Consider the following 19,945-nt stretch of genomic DNA (forward strand, 5'->3'; position numbering starts at 1 on the left):
TTCTTTCCATGTTTGTAGTAAGCTTTACATTTCCCCTTCACTGCGCTGTATGCTTAGCCTCATGGCTCTAAGGTAAAGTTGGCTTCTTCTCAACGTCGCTGAGCCTAATGGAAGCCATAAAAAAAAAAAAAAAAAAAAAAGACATTTGCCTCGCGATTTTCGGCAATGCGTGTGCGGCGATGTCATTGTCAAAAATCTTCGCCGGGAGGAGACGCACTTTACTGCAACCTATTTTTACCAAAAATGCCGTAACTACAGAAGAGGAAAAATGGAAGATGAACTGGGACTTCAGCTATATTAGAGTTTACTACAGCGGGGTTCTACTGTATACGGGACACTGCATTTCACTTGACCAATGAGTGTTAGGGAAATACATTGAACACAAACCATGAGTATTGTCAAGAAAATGTTTAACACTTTGCTCCTTTGTAATCCCACAGACTTATTCTAAAAGCATAAGGAAAAACTGACATCAAATGCGTCCTGGATCTCGGGAGAATACAGATGATGGCTGATAATTTGGCCCCTGATTTACTGGTGACTGCTGCAGCACCAACTCCAATTGCCAGCAGGTGCTCATTAAGAGTGTGGTTGTGCCATTAGGGAAAGCACCACTTGCAGGGGGCACACCTTGCTGCTCAATGTATGAAACATTCCAAGAAACAAGAGTGCAAAAAACAGCAGCACAATTAGCGCTCTCGTCCACAGCCAATGTGGCCACTGCTTGGCACCTGTGCAGCACCACAAGTGTTGGTGCTTTACCACTTTTTCGCAGCATGTGCAGCTATTCATGTCTCACTTGGGTGCTTTAGTAATCCTGCTAAACAGCAGAGGCACCCAAACTTGAGATACAACAGAAGAAGTGGCCCTAAAACATTTTCTAGGTGAAGGCATTATCCACGCTCAAAGGCATTGTTGGAGCTTGGAAGTACCCGGAATGAAGGCACATTTCCTGAATGCACAGTTTTTCTCCTTATTTTCCTCTGATTATTTTCTAGCAGCAGTGTTTGCATGCAAAAGGATGCAGCACAACACATTTCATGACATTGGGGGGCAAGAATTGCACTGAGGAGACACCCAAATACACCACTCCTATAGACACCCTTGGGCTAAAATTGCACCAGGGCATTTTTCCCATCCCTGGTTACATTCGATTCGGAAGAACCCTCCAAGTTTCTTTACTCACCACAATGAAAAGGTCTGGCATTCTAGCTGTATGGCAACCTTTGCCATACCACAGTGACAACAGGAATGCCAGCCAGCTGCCCACATGAGCAGCAGTGGGGCAGGTACCACACAGTCTGCAATTTTGTTTGGGGGGTGCATTGTACTGAGATGTTTGCAACAGCTTTTCATAACATTTAATGGTGCGCTCTGCTGCTTGTATGCACCTACTTTCTCTCCATTCCAATCCACTGACATGCCGCAGGAAAGCGACATCACGAGTTCATTCAGCATTCTGCACTTTACTTTATGACTGTATATTCATTATTTGTTGTAGGCATTAATCACTGCATTAACAAATACACATCTTGCTCAATAGTGCATCCACAGATAGAAAAATATGCAGCATACTTCGGCTGTCAAATTTAAGCCTCCTGATGCATTGCCTAGTGAAAATGATTTGATGTTCATGCATATATGAGAAATATTTTATTTTTAGAATGCTAATAAACACAGCAAACACTTTTATTTCGTTATATGTACAATGCAGTTTCAACACAGAAGCGCTACCATATTATTTTGTCTGCTACTGTAGCACATGACCTTGTGTTTTGTTTATGGACGAATACAACAAGATTCTGATGTGTTATACACTGGTGAGGGTTTATTAAAATGAAACTTCAGTCATACATTGAGAAGCCAGCTGTTAGAAAAGGTGTTCACAATGAGGCCTTAAACGAAAGCACAAACTATGCCTATAATTAGTTCCATATTATTAAGCTGTGCTTCCCAGCAGCAGCTTTATTTTGCTACATGACTAAAAAAAGAATATTACAATTTGTTGTAGAATGCACATTTTCTGGCTGCTTGAATACAGCATGAATTTTTAACCAGTATCGAATAGCAACACAAATGTTGCTTCTGCTCACCTAAGCAATACAAAAGCTGTCCATTGGTCTAAAGTGTGCAAGACGTTTCCAGAAAGGTATAAAAATACTTTTATGACTTCGAACACCATGAATAAGTAATTATTTTATTCATAATTAGAGCAATTGCATCATATTTCAGAAAAGCTCCAGTCAGAACTGTACAGCTTGGGCGTAAGTGCTCCTGCGCCCACTGTGCTCTGATCGGCCAATGTTACATGCCATACTCTCTGGCACCGTTTGTTACATTGCCCAATCTTTTAAAACACTATGATGAAGCTTACACAATTTTAAAGCAAAACAACTAGAACTGTGACTAACACTTTTCTGTGTTGATTACATGACTTGCTCTTGCAGCTAAATTACCAAAGGAACAAGTACCATAAGTGCTGCCTTAAAATAATAAAAAAAAGCAAGAGAGGACACAATGATGTGATTTGCCAGGAAAGGTGAATGATCCACAGTACCTCTGCAGAAATTAAGTTAGTATTAGATCAGCGTCCTCACTACAGTCATTTCTGTTTGCTTCTTATTTCAGCAGCTGCTACCCATTCAAGAACTCGCTAAGCTGCCTGCCTGGCAACTTTGTGAAGAGAAAAGCTCCTTCTGCTCTTATACAGAAACGACACACACCACTGACTTAAGTTTCCAAAAATGCCATAAAATATGAGATTGTGCATCGTTGGTCCCTATCACAGTGCTTAAAAGAAACTGGTGCTTTGAAGAATCTGCATGCCTCTCCTTGTAAGCACATCTACCTCTGCCCTTTAGCTGCTCCACTGGGCAACGACGAAGATGGCCTCCCGCGCTGGAATAAATCTGAGAACACCCGTGACACTATGTCCATAAAGCAGCCCTGTTGTTGCACTGAAAACGGCCCAGGGTGTGTTATGCACCACGCACCTCCAGCAGCCGATGCCCCCTGCGGCACCCTCTGTGAGGCGTACGCAAAGGCGTGTCTCTTGGAGGAGCTCCCCGATGGGTGGGGCAGGGTCAGGTGGTGGGACGACGCGGGGGTTGTTCCGCGGGGCGGTGGGGAGTAGGATGACGACAGGGACGGGAAGCCATTGCACCAAAAGCTGCGCACTGCCTGCGGCGACGACTCTGCCAGGGGAAGGACACATGCAGGCAGCAGGCAACAATAGTCATCACATGCACACATACAGGGGGCGCCCACTGCTCATGCCAGGGAAGAGGGCAGGCAACTGCACTGCCGCCACAGAAAATGTGCGGAATGCATAACACTATAGCCCAAATGACTTCACTGAAGACAAAACCAATAAAATACAGCTCTATTTAGTAAATACTCCTGAAGTCCAAATCACAAATATAAAAAAATGCTAAGGTAAAGGGGAAAAAGAAAGCAAAATACTCGAGTTCTTCTAGTGCACCAATCATGCACTGCAAAAAATGTAGGCCTTCTACCTAGGTCCACTTCACTGAGACTCTCCAAAGCAAATTGAGCCTGTAATTATGGTAACTCCCATGCTGCAGCACTACAACAGCACAAGAAATACAGCTAAGAGGAAAGGAGCCGTTGTTCTGACAACACAGCTGCTACTAATGCCCTGGCAAGTCTTTGTGTAGTGCCCCTGCATCTCTTAGAAAACACCAACTGGCAGCACCAAAATCAAGTTCAGTATGGAGTTGGTATACAGGGCATTGGAAAAGGGCACCCAGTGTGGCATGCTAGCATGGACCTCCTCTTTGATTAGTAGTAAGGATTGCAATACACAACCACATGGGTGGTCAAATTTCACACTTGGGCAGCACCAGCTATCTTTGACGGACAGCACAGATTTGAATGGTTTTACCGCCTCTTCAGTTACTTTCACCCAAATGTTGTTACTTTGTTTCTGACAATTGTTCGAAGGTAGCTAAAGAGGCGATAAAATTACTCAAATCTGTTAAAGTTCTGTCTGTGCTGGTGCTGCCCAAGTGTGACATGATTTGACCACCTATATGCTAAATGTAACTAGCAGACCAAGATAATCAAGTTGATAGTAGTGTTCGTTTTGTTGTGTCATCTTCCCTTCTCTTTTGCAGTGTCTTCTTTACACAAGTACGAATTTCAAAGAAAGCACACATGCAAATTTCAGGTTGTACACGTGGCAATGAGCCACTGCTCCCTTTCCTCCCAGACCAGGCATGCATGCACAAGAAGGCACACCACCAAAAAACAACCACTACGCAGCAAGGCTCACTACGCATGGCAAACACACTGTGTGGTCAGCCAACATTCTGATGCCTGGGGCCAGCAGAGCAGCATGGGCCAGGCAATTTTGGATAGCCATGCTTAAAGGCAACAAGAAAAGGATCAGGTGGTGTGGGCACATCCTCGAGAAAGCTAGCTGAAATAGACATCAGTTTCCTTCAGCCCTGAGTCATGAATGCAAAAACATGTATACCGTATTTACAAGATTGTAAGTCGACCCCTTTTTTTAAAATTCAAAAATCCGAAGTTACGGGGTCAACTTACAATCAAAACTAAAGTGCGGCACTTTTAACAAGAGCAAGACAAAAATCACATCAGAGAGGCTACGGCAAATGTGCTTGCTCTACAGCTTTAAGCGCAACATTCAGTTACTCTGCGTGCTTCTAGGGAAGCATTTTTCTTTAACTTTACTGCGCAGCGCAAACTGTGCCTTTGGGAGTTTCGATAGTTTATAGAAGAGTCACTATTTGAATCTCGATGACCCTCGCTTTTTGCACGCCAGTCGCGTCTGGTCATGTGACACGGTGGCGCTTCGAGGCAGTTGATGGAAGAGCCCACATCGATCATTCATTGAGTTTGTGCGTTTGTACTTTTGACCTTACGACTAGCCACATGCTTTATCATGAGTTCTCCAGTCCAAAAAGCATTTGGCGCTCGTTCTGCGCAGCGTTTAAGGAGGCGGCCAACATTTATGCCGAAGAAACAACTGCGCTGTGGGACGCAAGTTCGAAGCTTATAAATGGGTTATACGGGAGTGGCTGTGGCAGCAAGACAAAATTTTCAACTGCGATCAAGGGATACAGTTGGTATGCTATCCAGAGCTGGAGGTTAAGCTTACAGCGTATATCGCCGAAATACCGTGATTTGAAGTGGAGATGAGTAGTAGATCCAGGCAATAAATTTTTGTTGTCAAAAGCATCTACTGGTATGTTTTTTTTTTTTTTTCCGGGACATGCTATTTGAGGGGAGTCGACTTACGATCGTGTAAATACGGTATCTGAAAGGTAATATAAGCACACGACCATAGCTGCTCTGAGGTGCAGTCAGAGCCTCGTAAAAAATACCATCTAAACCCGTTGAGCACTCCGCAACGTGCACTGTTACTAGTAAAAGATAGCATATATAAAAAGAATGGCACATTTTATGCTTGCAAGCTCATGGACCTCAAACTGAAACCTTTAAATACGTACCTACACCGAGAGCTCAAACGTAAAGCTGACAATTGGCTGTTTCGACCACATTGTTCACAAGTTCCCAATAGTAAAGGCCTCTGAATATAGTCGAACCTGAGTATAATGAAATCGGACAAAGCAAATTATGCCCAAACCCTCGAAGTTCTTCTGACCTTATGTATGTAAAATGCATTTTTGTATAACTAAATATTAGATAAAGCGAATCGCGAAACAGTCGATTTTTGGAAGATTATATATTCCGGTAGTATGTCTTATAAACTACCATTTCTGTAATTATCAATGCCCAACTCGGCATAGAAATACTTGAAATTAATATATAACAAGCGGCAGCAGCCGCGGAGCAGCGAGCAAGCGCAGAAAATTCCCAAACTTTGGGCGCACGCTATTCCTCTCCCGCTGAACTGAGCGCTGCCATCTTGGTCTTGTTTTGTTTGTGAATTCTTGCGCTTTCTTCTGCCACCCTCAGCGGCGGCGGCGGCGGCCCGGTCAAGGCGTGGCTTGCTTCGAATTGGGAGCCTTGTGGTGGCTTTCGAGTTTCCTGTGCTCGAATTCAAGGCTGCGATTGGGCAAAGCGCGCTCTGCGAGAACGCGGGAGATCCTCCGGCTACCTCCCCGCGTCGTCTGCTCCGGCTCTTTGCTGTCGTTGTTGGCTGTCTTTGTACTTCGTGCGTTCTGTTCACCTTTAGCCATTTTTGCTATCTCCGGATTTACAATCTCTTGTCGTGCCCTCTGAACGGTTTCGTGCAACGTGTTAAACGTTGCATGGTCACTCACTATGCCTCGAGATGCGACACGCGTTCAATGTAGGCTTGGCTAGTGTTTCTTTCTTTTTTTTTTTTTTTTTTTTCGTTTCGGCGCTTATGCCTCGGGAAGATAACTCGGGAAGTCACTTGCCGCGTTTGGGCCGCTCGTCGTTCCTCCGGCGAAATGCTGCGGGGGAATCGGGAATGCCGATTGTCGCGGCTTGCAGAGCACAGCATCAACGGATCTCAGCATGTGGAAAGTGGTCTGCGGCACGAAGGCGTTCGCTGTAGCCGATCGGCTAGTCGCACAGATGTTTGTTGTAGCAGAGACGGAGCGCCATAGCCCTACTGTATATTTTGCCGGTCGCACCGGACTTGTTCGGGATAAGTGAGTGTTCGCCTTAAGTGGGGCTGTTATAAGTGGGCTCGACTGTACTTGAATAAATTTTTGAGGGCAAAGCAAGCCCATGTATTCAAAATATATGTCTGGGATAGGTCATAATTAATTTGATTAATCAACATGTCTAATTGATAAGAAAAAACCAGTGCTATGCTACCACTTGTCAGCAAGGAAAGATAGAAAAAGGGTTTTGTCTTGCCCTGAGGAACCTATCTAGAAATCGGCATGACAAATTGCACAATGCCAGTGCCTTTCGCAATTTCTCGAGGCGCAATATAAAGGACCTATTCGAACCAATTTGATATGCTTCTGTAACTTGAGAACTAGCATGCACAATTCTATGAAACTTGGTGGCTTTTCATTTGTTAATGTCATGAGCCTGTCCTGAAAATTCCATCATGATAACTTGAGAAACAAAGTTATTGTTCTCTCAACCTTTGAGAGCCGTTTTCTCAGAATCAATTCTTTGCACGGTGTGGCTGTCACACCTCAAGAACCGCTTATTGAATTTTCATGAGGTGTTTTTGTTACATACCTAAGTAAATTTCTGAGGGCAAGACAATTCATTTTTTCAAAATATTTCGTGTGCAATTAGGGACAGTCAATTAAAATATCATTAAGTCAAGTGTAAATTTTAACACTAAATTTGGGGCTGTACTAAAATTTTTCAGAAATGAAATTTGGAAAAAGGGAATTGTGTTGCCCTGGGGAAACTATCCAGGAATGACCATAACGAATTCCACACTGCTAGCACATTTTGCAAATTCTCCAGGCCTGCCCCTAGGGGCCCATGTAAACTATCTTGATATACTCCTCTAACTTGAGAACCGATGAGCCCAGCTCCATGAAACTTGGTAGTTCTTCAAATGCGTGTACTATGAGCATACCCTGAAAGTTTAACTGAAATATCTCAAGAAATAAAGTTGATGTTCAAGGGTAGCCTCCCCCCTAAGCACGCACGATTGGTCACCAAACGCCCTCCAATGCGCTTCTGAGCTCCGTGTAGCCCCCCTGGGCTGCTGTGCTACCTGCCAGTGCAACAACAACACTGTTGTTGCAACTGTAGGAAGAATGAAAGAAAATGTACAGGCCTGCCAAAGCAGGACCGGGAGCGGCTTTTAAATTTTGCGCCTTCTGCCAGCTTCGCTCTGTAGTGTTCCTATTTGGTAGCTGGTATGTGAAAGCAGCTCCAGACCTGTCTCGCCTAGAATGACGGGAGAAGGCAAAGTCAGCATTTTCCGCGCCTCATAGCCGGTTTTTCTTCCATGCTTTTTTGTGTTTGCATGTTTCTCTGTGCGCTGCTGTGCTGCTCATATGACTTTGGCTGTAGCTATGTTGTCGACGTTTCTGCAATATGATGATGAAGCAGTGGCAAACTCTGCCGCTTTCCGACAAGCCTGAGATATAGTCGAACCCGGATATATCGAACTCGAAGGGGATCGCGAAATAGTTTGATATATCGATAATTTGATATACAAAAATCGGCTTGAGACACCACTTGCTATTGTGAAAAATGATACTGCATTGTCGCGTAATCAACCCACTTGCATAATACCCCCTCTACCCCCCCCCCCCCAATTTAAAAAAAAAAAAAAAAAAAAAAAAAATGTGGTGGCAGAGAGCAACTTGGCAGAGTGCCCGTGATGGCTTGATTGCACAAGCCCGATTCAATTTATTTCGCCGCGCTAGGGGCGGCCGCAGTCCACTGCCACAAAATTATTGGAAAGCGTGATAGCTGCAAATATCGTTTGAAGCGAACAATGCTAAAAGTGTCATGATCGCAGCTGACCACCTGCTTTCGTTGATTCATAGACGTGAGAATAAACGACTCTCGCATAAAAATTAAAAAAAAGAAAAGGCCTGCCGTTCTTTAACGTCCGCAGCCGCCGTGGCTTACGCTGCGCCGCGAGTTCAGCACAAGTAACGACGACTCTCGCAAAATAAAAAAAAAAAAGAAAAAGATTGCAGCTTCTCTATGTCCGCAGCCGTCATAGCACACGCTACGCCACACGTTCAGCATGGCAGCAAGGTTGAATGACTCCCGCAAAAAATAAAAAATAAAAATAAAATAAAAAAGAACTGCCATTTCTTAGTGTCCGCAGACGCCGTAGATTAAGCATGCGCAGCACGATGACACGAGACGCGCATTGCGCGTCAGCCGTCGCGCAGAGCGTTCACAACACACACTGGAAAAAACATCTGCCACAGGCTGAGCTGGCTTGTCCGCGCATGCGTAGTGCGTGCTGCTGCGAATGAAGACAGGGAAAGAGAGAGGAAGGGGAGAGAAAGCTCGGCAGAAGAGTGGGCACACCCTCGCGCTTCGCTCTATCGCGTCTTTCCCCTCTCCCAAACACCGCGGCTGCATTGGCTTCCTCTCACGCACATGGCTTGCAAACGTCACGTGCTGGCGCGCGGCAGCGATCACAGCAGATGCGGGCGCCTTTGTGGAAAGTGCGTGGCGCTGCCCTAGACAAGCCATCGCCGAACTGTGCCCTCTTATTCCTTCCGCACGTGGCTTAAAAATGTCTCGCGGCATACAGCCGAGGGTGATACGATCGTCTTTGGGGAAGGCGCACTGTCCAATGCATGGCGCGGAGTTCGATATATTGAACGACCGGTGAAATTGAGTTCGATATACGATGCAGCTTTCCTATACTTTTACATGGGATTTTTAAGGGGATATTCCGTGAGTTCGATATAACTGAAATTCGAATGATCTGGGTTCGACTGTAATTCATTACATCGATTGTGGCGGTCGGACATTGCAGCGCATTTTAAAATTGCAAGGAGCACGTTGAACCCCATCCTGAAAAACAAGTCTGCCATCAGAGACAATGCACATGACTGCCGAAAGGCTGATGGCTGTCGCCTCCGCAAACCGGCTTACGACAAAGCAGAGAAAACCCTATATGTCTTCGAACGAAATCTGCCAGCCTCTGGCCCTATGAAGCAAAACAAGGCAAAAGATTTTGCCTGCATCCCGGACGTCGGGGGTTTACGGTGGGAAGTGGTTGACCGCAACTCTATCAATGGAAATGTGGTAGCAGGTGAGAGCCGTGGATGCAGGAGGCGCCGAGAAGTGGGTGCAGGACATACGGTGTAGTGTGAAGGAGAGGTACGAGCCATGCAACAATTTTTGTATGTACGAGACTGTCTTGTTTTGGCAGCTACTGCCAAGTAGAACATTGGCACTCAAAAATGAGAAGTGCCATTGAGGCAAAATAAATAAGGCCCCTAGTCACTGTTCTTACGACGAACATGGACAGGTCTGTAAAGTGCAAGACCTGCCTCCTGCTCGACAACTGCTCTGCACACCATAGTGGCGTCTCGCTCAAAGACATTGACCTCTGCTTCTTGCCAACGAACGCCACAGTGATTTTACAGCCCCTCGATCAAGAAATCATGTGGGCGTTCAAGCAGAGTCAAGCGTTCAAGCACGTCGTTGAGCGCCTGTTGAGGAAAGTGCGGGTGAATGATGAGCTAAAGATAAATTTGCTAGGCACAATCGAAACGATCAACCGTGCCTGGTAGGATGTGACTAGAGACACAATTCGCAACTGTTTCCCCCATGGTGGATTATGTCAGGAAGGTGCGGAAGTTGTGAGTGCAGTGCAAGGCGACAGTGATAGTGCCACGCTTTGGGAACAACTCGGCAATACTACGGATGCTCTGCCAGAAAGAGTTGCCTCCGAGGACTCTTTGACAGTTGACGACAATGTTGCTGTGACAGCGAGCCCACTGGACTGATATTGTTGCAGACGTGTTGGCATCTGGTACCCGTGTCACCGACGAGCCGCCAACAGAAAACGATTGTCCTCGCCTAACGCTGCAAGAAGCCCTTTCTGCTATTGAATTGCTGCGGCGATACTGCGCCAAAACACAGGGAAGTGGGGTGGAGTTCGTCGAGACGATGTCGAATGTCAAGAACGCTGTTCTCCTTGATGGTGCCAAATGCAGTGTTCAGGCAAAAATCACTGCCTAATGCAAGTAGATGTAGATTTCTCTGCAATAATTATTTTTTGAGTAATTACTCATGGTGATTGGCATAATATTTCATTCGTTAATGCGATTTCCATCAACTTTTTTAAACAAACGAATTTGATGCTGAAGCTCATAATAAACGGGTTCGATTAGAGCGAACTACTTTGTATATCGAACAAATTGCGTCAAATCCTGCTGTTCGTTACAACTGTGACTGTAACCAGCAACCAGGTGTACTTTTAATAAAAATTGAAAATAAAATAAAATAATAACAAAAGACGCACTTTTGATAAAGATCTCACTGCTCCAGGTTTCAGTTAATCACTTTAGCGTGTAGGTGAATGAACTCAGCAGATACTAAGCTTAAGAAGAAAAAAAAGGACCATCTACCTAGCTTAACCTCTTAATATAGCCCGAGCTTGCTTCCAGTGCACAGACTAACATGGCTTCAAAGCCCCCCAGTTGTCCTGCCTGAGCTCCACACAGGACTCATGGATGGCACAACATCGGTGCAAGCAGCAGCCAGTCTAGCTGCAGGGGAACTTGCAAAATACGAGGGATGTATGCAGAGACAGACTACAGTCCACTAAATCAACAAATGCTGCAAGATGCCTATTAGACCACTACTTATTACAAACAAAAAAGTACAAGGCAGTTGATGAGGGTCTCAACCGGAAATCCAACTCACAATGTCACAAATGAACACCCTCACACAGCAGTTTGACGCACTTCAACCTGATTGGCACCATGTGCCGTATCGCACTAGCTTGCCAAACTTTAGCAGATAATATGAAACTTAAGTAATCAAAATTGACTTAGTGTGTACTCGAACTTCTGGCATTAAAAATCTGAGTCTCTGGATGGCCAACATCAATTTGAAGCACACAAGAATTAGAGCAGCTGCGCTGAGGACAAATGCCTGCCATCGCTTCTCCTTAAATCCTTGCAGTGAAAGGAGGTACCACGGTATAATCCAGTGGTTCCCAGCCACAGATGTGTCGCGGACACTTGCAGTAATGGGGTAGATGAAGGGTGCGTTGCGTACATTGTCAAACAAAAGTGCTGCACCACTTCAATCTGGACAGCTTGTCAATACATAGTATAGTCATGCTTAAATAAAGTTGTATATCTGCAGCCATATTCATTTTGTTTCTATATTTGCTTTTCAAATGCAAGTCTGCAAAAAGCATGCTCATTTGCATATGCTGTAGAAAACTGCAACAAATGCTTTAAAGCCATCTCACGGAGAAATCAAAACACTCCTGCAGTCCCCAACCAGAATGTCTCAAGGCTGGCAGTGGTAAACACTGCCTTCATTACTGTGTTGTTCATAAGTCTATCAACGCATTTTTAACACCAACATGTTTATGTCCAAAGCAAAGCAAGCTATGCCAGTTCAAAAGGAGCCACAAGTCTTGGGCAGATTCTGAGAACTACTTGATGCAGCACCTTAAGGGACACTGCTCTTTGTGGACAAAAATTGGTAAATAGGGTCGGATTTCCATTTCCCAATCCTGGAATTTTTCCACAGCTATCTGCAGATTTTGGTCCAAAAATAGCGCTTAATCCGCATAATATAGTGTAGCCCAAGGTAGCAAACCTGCATGCATGGCCCATTAAATTGAGGTCTAACTTAGGTTGATAAATACAGTCGAACCCGGATATATCGAACTCGAAGGGGATCGAGAAATAGTTCGATATATCGATAATTCGATATACAAAAATCGGCTTGTGACGGCCCTTACGATGTGAAAAAACGATACCGTATTTGTCACGTAATCAACCCACTCGCACAATGAACCCACCCTCCACTTTTGCACCCGAGAATTTGAAAAAAAAAAAAAAGTGTTAAGGCCAGCTCGCTCACATGCAAGCGATTCAGCGATCTCAGCGACGAGCGGCAGCGACAGAGCGAAAATTTTCAAACTTGTTGGAACTGCGTCCCTCTCGCCGCTCGAGCCACCGCGGCAGCTCCAAACAAGGTTTCTGTGTCGCCGCGGCGGCAAAAATCGCGAGCATTTTTGCTTGCATGTCGATGGCGCGCATCAGTCCGTTTTGGTCGTCTCATCCACAGCTCATTGGCAGCGTGCCAAGATGCTTGCGCAGCGATAACGTCAGGGCGCGTTTATCTTTTCATAGCTCCTGCGGTGGCGGGGAGCGAACTTGGCAGAGTGTCCGTGATGGCTTGATTGCACAAGCCTGGTTCGATTTATCACGCCTCATGATCGCAGCAGCTGACGCGTGCTTTCGTTGATTCATACATGCAAAGATAAACGACTCCCGAAAAAAAAAAAAAAAACACCTGCTGCTTTTTAACGTCCGAACAGCACAACAATAAAAAAAGAGTGACCCGGAAAAAAAAAAAAAAAAAAAACCGGAGCGAGAGCTGTCGCTTTTTAAAGTCCGCAGGCGCTATAGCCACGTCAGCCGCCGCGCGCAGAGGGTTGAGTTCGCAACAAACGCTGCAGAAAACATCCGACGCCTGTCTGAAAATGGGCTGAGCTGGCTTGGCGCATGCGTAGCGCGTGCTGAAGGAGAGAGATAGCTCGGCAAAAGGATGGGCACACCCACGCACATGGCTTGCAAACGTCATGTGTTGGCGCACGGGAAACGATAATTGCAGATGCGCGCCTTTGGGGAATGGGCGCGGCGCTGCCCAGACCAGCCGTCGCCGAACTGTCCCCTCTCATTCCTTCCGCGCGTGGCTTGAAAACGTCACGCGGCAAACGGCCAAGGGGGATGCGATCGTCTTTGGGGAAGGCACATTTTCCAGTGCGTGGTGTGGAGTTCGATACATCGAACGACCGGTGAAATTAAGTTCGATATATGACGCGGCTTTCCTATACTTTTACATGGGATTTTCAAGGGGATATTCCGTGAGTTCGATATAACCAAAATTCGATATATCCGGGTTCGACTGTACAGTTGAATCCCGCCACAACGAATACCGCCACAACGAAATTTCCGCGACAACGAATAATTTTTTATTCCCCGCGAGTATCCTATAAGAATTAATGGCCTAAATTTCTCTGCACAACGAACCATTTTTGCAGAGCGTTTCCGCTTCAACGAAATTTTCGCGTTCAAAATCGAAACCGAAACTAGTTTTATTGGCGAGAAGTCCAAGTCAAATCCAAAGCCACATTAAGCATGAAATCACGTGATTGCAGTTCCGCCATTTTGGCTTTGTGTCGTGGTCGCGTTGTTCACTCGCTGCCTTTCTCTTCGACAACGACGAGTTTTCATCCGCAGGACACGATGGCAACGCAAGTGAAAAAACGCAAAACTCTTTCCCTTGAGCAAAAAGCTCAAATAATCGCCCAAGCAGAAAGCGGAAGGAAGAAAGCGGCAATTGCTGAAGACTTCGGAATTCCTGCAAGTTCGCTGTCAACGATTCTAGGCAATAAGGACAGCGTGAGAATGGCACTTGCTTCAGGCACATCCTCGAAGCACAAAAAGGTGACGCGGCCCCTCCATGAAGAGTTGGACAAAGCAGTGCATGCGTGGTTTGTGGAAGCACGAGCCAGCAACGTCCCCCTGTCCGGAAGCATCGTCCAGCAGAAAGCCTTGAACTATGCATGCCTACTTGGCATTGATGATTTTAAAGCCAGCATTGGCTGGCTAAACCGTTTCAAGGCCCGCCATAACATCGTTGGAAAAGTGTTGTGCGGCGAGTCAATGTCAGCAGACGTGGACGGAGCAGCTGCTTGGAAGGCGAGTAACATGGCCGGAATTTTAAGCAACTTCGCGCCTGCAGACATTTACAACGCCGACGAGACCGGGCTATTCTACGAGATGTTGCCGGCTAGGACGCTCGACTTCAAGGGGCAGCGCTGTCACGGCGGCAAACACAGCAAAAAACGCATCACAGTGCTGCTTTGCACAAACATGGATGGCTCGGACAAGCGTCCGCCGTTAGTCATAGGCAAAAGTGCCAAGCCGCGCTGTTTTAAGGGAACTCGTAGCCTACCTGTGCAGTACAAGGCGAACAACAAGTCATGGATGACCCGCGCTATTTTCACCGAGTGGATGATGGCATTCGACCGCGACATGAAGCGGCAGGGCCGTAAAGTTTGCTTGCTTTTGGACAATTGTTCAGCGCATCACTCCGACGAAGTCAAGCTCACTAACACGGAGCTGAGGTTTTTCCCTCCCAATTGCACGTCTGTCTTACAGCCTCTCGATCAGGGCGTGATTCTTAGCCTGAAGCGCGCTTACCGCGGGAGGTTAATTCAGCGGCTGCTTTTTAACACTGAAACCGGCCGAGACACGAAGGTGGACTTGTACGTGGCACTGCAGATTATGTCTGCTGCCTGGAGCACACTGGGGCGCTCAGTAATTGTGAACTGTTTCAGGCACGCCGGATTTGCCGAAGGTCGACCCGTACACTCTGCTGGCCTAACACCAGGCGTTACAGACGACGACGAAGAGGCGTCACCGGCTCCGGGGATCGCGGCCGCCTGGAAAACGCTGGGAGAAATAGGAACCGTGCCGCCTAATCTCGAGCTCGACGAATACATCGGCGCTGACGCTTGTGTTGTTGTTCACGAAGATGTGAGTGATGAGCAGATCATAAAAGCTGCCCGGAATGATAAGGACTCTTCCGATGAAGAAGACGACGACGTACAGGAAGCGCCGGCTGCGGCAACCGCCGTACAGGTGATGGACGCTTTTGATGTCATCAGGAATTTCGTTGCTGTCCGAGACGACGATGTTGCAATGGGTTTGCTGACCGAGTGCGAAAATCGCGTGACGGCGTTGCTCGCCGTGAAGCGTAAGCAAACCAAGCTTACAGATTTTTGGCATTAAACGCCTTTGCTGCTGCTTGGGCAATTCTTTCTGCGTTTCACGTCAAATTTTTGCGATAACGAAGTTCCGCGAGAACGAATTTTTTTTCGTGCACCGTGAATTTCGTTATAGCGGGATTCAACTGTATGTAATTCACCACCATAACTCAGCTCGCGTTTGAAAGATGTGATTCAGGCTATTTGCGACCACAAATGAGCAAGCCCTTGAAGCAGAAAACAAAGGTACAAAATTGCATAAAACATGCTTCCACTGGGCTCTGCAAGCATGTGACCAAAATGGCAACTCTTGGTTGACTGCCAAGTGCTTGTGACCGGACGCTAGTTTGAGATGGCCGCACTGTTAGGCTGACGTTTGTCGTAATGACTATAAAGTGAAACATAATATATTTAGATTCACGCATAGTTACTGGCCTAAAGATCAAATAAAGGTAGAGATTTGAGGTGCACCAGGAATGTGGCATTGCCGCATCATGTTACCTGCAAGCAGAGACGAAGGGCCAACACTCATGATAGCCTGATCATGGTGAGGCTGGCAGTGCTTGGAATGACAGCGAGAAGCGCACATAATCTCCTCAAGGAGATAATTGTAACTGTGCATATGATAAAGCGATGCCTAAACAGCTTTCATGATAAATCAAGTCATCCAGCAAAGGTGGTGGCTGAGCAGTTCACTCTTAGCACCTTATGTCAACCAGGTGGGACTGCACAGCCCACAATCACTGATGCCAGTCAAAAACCAGAATATGTGATATGTGGGGAACTGGAGATATGCGGTTGGGGAAAGTGCGAGAAAGAGGGAAAGGTGGTGACAAAGACCAACTGAGGTGATCTTATGCGGATTGCTGCAGCAGTTTTAAAGCAGGGCCCGAACTGGAAATGAAAAACGATGCAGTTACAGTCGAGTCCACTTATAACGATACCAGTTTTAACAATATATCGGTTACAACAATGAAAAGCTGCTGCACCGTCCACTTTTGTATGCTTTCCATGGTAAAATAACCCGCTTAATACAATGCCCCCATGCCGCATTATCGGTTATACATAACAATGAAGTCTGGCCCCTGAGTGCTCATGCCAAAAGGTAATGGAATGCGAAAAAAAAAAAAAAAAAAAAAATTCCAGCTGCTGCACCCTCCCTGCCACACACTCATACAATAGAACCTGTTTTCTGTCCTTCTCCACACTGCCAGCTTCGCGCGCCTTTCTCCCGCTGCTCTTCCACTCCTTCGAACACAAATGGGCTGCGCCCATAGCTCTACGCCGCGCCACCCTCCGAAACACGAATGGACTTCGCAAATGCGCCAACAGCTATGCCGACAGCGCTGATCTGCCCGCTCGCCCATCATTCTGAAGACAGTTCTGCTGGTTCTGCCAACGGATTTGGTTGTTCGTGCAAGTTGATTGCGTCGAGGTCGTGGTTTCTCTGTCTGGTTTGAATCGCCACCGAAACGGAAGATGGCTGATCCACCCGCTGATTATCGGACGTTGCCGGTGAAAGGAAAGCGCACGGCTATCGATTTGGAGAGGAAGTGCAGTATCGTGAAGGACTACAAAGAGGGTAAGAAAATGTGTGACTTGGTTAAGAAGTATGCACTATCGCAACCGACAGTGTCGACGATCATCCGCTCTGCTGAGAAGTTCGACAAAAAAAAGTCCTCACTTGACAGTGGTTGCAAATGCATTCGACAAGGTGCCTATAAGGAAATGGAGGAGGCCCTCTACGAGTGGTTTCTTGGTGCCTGTGCCCAGAACTTGCCTATCACCGGGCTGATTCTGGCCACAAAGGCAAAGCAGTTTGCCCTGCTAATTAACAATGTGTACTTCCAGCCAGGTGGCAGCTTTTAAATAAAAGTTTTGTCCCTCTCTCTTTACCCCACCATTACTTCGGGATTTCTCAAGCTGAGAGGCAGCCGTAGCAACCTTCTCGTATTTTTTACAAGGCCACCAAAACGGTGCCACCAAAACGGTGCCTCCAAAACGGTGCCTCGACAGAGCTCGCATGTCACTTGCCGTCTGTGACCCCTCTTTGCAGTTGTTATGCTCTCTTTCATACAAACAGTTTATAACAATTATCGGTTATAACAATAAAATTTTTGTGGCACTCGAATATTTTTATAAGTGGACTCGACTGTATTTATTCATTTTTTCAAGGATGGGTTTTGTGGACCCCGAAAATGGCTTAGCGGATCCCAGGGGTTTGGAGTTCCCAGGTCCCCATTTGCGAACCATTGGATTAATTAATCCCCAGTGTAGCTCTGCCTCCTGGCAAGAAGCAAAGGGAGATGCTAAGGAAAGGAGGGAATCGAGTTGGCCCTTCATGAGCCAGCTGCTAGCCAGAGTTATCACTATGTATGATCACAAAAACTTCGCGCTTTGGGATGACATGAAAATGGTCGGAGCTTCCATAAGCGTGGCAGGCAAAAGTCTCCATGTAACGAATTTTTGTCACTAGCAACCCAGCCCTCAATCTCAGTAAGCATCACTATGTTTCTCCATTCTACAGCCTTGAAACCAGTTTGGAGCACAGAAGAGATTGAACTTCACCGTATGGTTTAAGTGGCAAATACTTTTACGGAACCAGCTGCTGCAAGGAACAGTTCAGGCTAGTCTACTTCTATTCCTCTCACTCTTGGTTTCCACGAGATTTTAGGAAAAAGAGAAGCCCAAAAGCATGGTTCGATGGTTGATGGTGGCAGCGTCACAGAATGATCATATGACTGGTGGTCTTCAGTTAAAGTGCGCTGCCAAAAACAGTGGTGCACCAACAAGCTAGTACATAGGTCAAGGTAAGAAGCTTGAGGAAGAAGGGTGCACTTACCTGCTGACGAGTTGTGCGACCTGTAGCGGCTAGCAAAGTCCTGCCGACAGAAAAAAAAGGAATACCAGATTGGAAAAAAAAAAAAAAAGAAGAAACTTGCTCACTTCCTGAACTACAGAACATCCTCAGTGTGCGGAATAGGCACCACCATCACTAAGAAGCTGCCTCCTCATCCCGAGTGACTGAGTAACAAAAACGTAGAGAATTTTTGTTAAAATTCTAAATCGTGCAAAAGCAGTGCTGCACAGGTTCTCCTCTTCTGTTGCCTAGCTTTTTGTATGTTGGCTGACATGAAATACACGTCGCCATTTAAACCTCTGCTTTCACTGATTGGCTGGGCAACTACTGCGCCATATTGCGGGACTTGCTGCTGCCTCAGCAATGCATTGCTATGCAGTCGTTGACCAATTACAGCTGCTCAACCCAGCAAGGCAAGATTTTGCTCAGAGTAGTAACCTCAGGATTAGTGCTTTTGCACCAAAATCACACCTTTGCGGCCATTCGGGCAGTCACTACAAAGAAAGTCAGACACAACAATGCCAGTAACTATGAGACGTTTACATGTGTCAAAATATTATATCATGGTTCCAAGATGCTGCTAATGGCCGTACAGCGTAGTGCTTTTGGGACCCAAGCTCTACTACTCTGGGTGCAGCATCGAATTTCGCCAAATGACCTTGAATGAAGACAGACACTACTCCTCCCTTTCCCAAAAGCCTACTTAAACAATAATATAGAAAGAATCATGGAATCGAAAGATGCTATCATGTCTGCTCTCAAGGAAAAGTTTGATTCAAATCTTTACAACCTTGCACAACAGAGGCTTCACTCATATGAAAGCCAGGAGCAATTTTCTGTGGCTCTGCAGTTGTTACAACAAGTAGTTCTCACATATCTGGCCTCAGTTACGGATTCGGCTTTACTCGAAATAATATTTTTCGAGCGCCATTGATGCAGAAGTGTTGCGTTACACCACTAAGTGACGCAAATTAATTGTTAATGAATATCCCATGCTGTGTATGTTGCTGAAACAAAGTGCATTGCAAAAGTGTACAGAAAATGGTGGGTAGATGGAGCAGCCGACACATTTTTTACGGGATTCCCAACAGATGGCCAATGCTAAAAGGGCGCACGTACAACCGAAGACACACAGAAGAGGAGCGCTCCTGTCGGTGTTGTCTTCTGTGTGTCTTTGCTTGTATGTGTACCATTATTCAATGAAGGGGGGAACCAGCCTGCCCGGACAATTATCGGGACGCGGCTGACGAGGGCACTTTTCACTGGTGCCTGCAGCGCCCTCCTGCAAAGCTGCGGTCACCTATAGCCACAGAAAGTTGTGCCTGAGCATAAGTTTAAGCCATGGCTTAAACCTCTACTACAATTTTTCAAATCTGCAGAATGCCCATGATATTCAATAAATTTATTAATAACACTACCTAGCAGAAAATAGCTACGTTCCAGTTTAACGAATGAAAAAATATCCACAAAACCATGTATTACACCATATTTGCAAGGGTAAACGGGTTACGCCTCAGTTCGCAGATGAGCCAACGTTTCGACAAGTGGACTTGTCTTCGTCTGGGCATAGCGATCATCACTGGCAGGGGTTTAAATACGCTTTTGCTTCTGAAGAAGAAAAGCTGGGGAGGGGAAAGTAGGTGTGAAGGAGTGGGGAGGAGAGGATGGGTGAGAAGAAA

The 19,945-nt window shown here is 46.1% G+C and overlaps 1 protein-coding gene across 3 annotated transcripts in view; it reads right to left on the reverse strand.

Moving 5' to 3' along the window:
• Window positions 1-19,945, reverse strand: part of Raf (serine/threonine kinase raf oncogene) — a 105,240-nt gene that overhangs the window by 58,027 nt on the left and 27,268 nt on the right. For 2 of the 3 annotated variants that reach the window (XM_084586672.1, XM_084586671.1), the window contains exons 9-10: window positions 18,249-18,288; window positions 2,994-3,194 (exon numbers count right to left, since the gene is read on the reverse strand). In XM_084586672.1, the coding sequence (XP_084442798.1) occupies window positions 2,994-3,194; window positions 18,249-18,288 (241 nt within the window). The remainder of the gene's footprint in view (window positions 1-2,993; window positions 3,195-18,248; window positions 18,289-19,945) is intronic. The other variant, XM_084586673.1, reaches the window with a different exon arrangement.

This window comes from Amblyomma maculatum, unplaced genomic scaffold, assembly GCF_055883805.1.
Source record: "Amblyomma maculatum isolate TAMU_Amacu unplaced genomic scaffold, ASM5588380v1 scaffold_27, whole genome shotgun sequence".
Lineage (NCBI taxonomy): Eukaryota > Metazoa > Arthropoda > Arachnida > Ixodida > Ixodidae > Amblyomma > Amblyomma maculatum.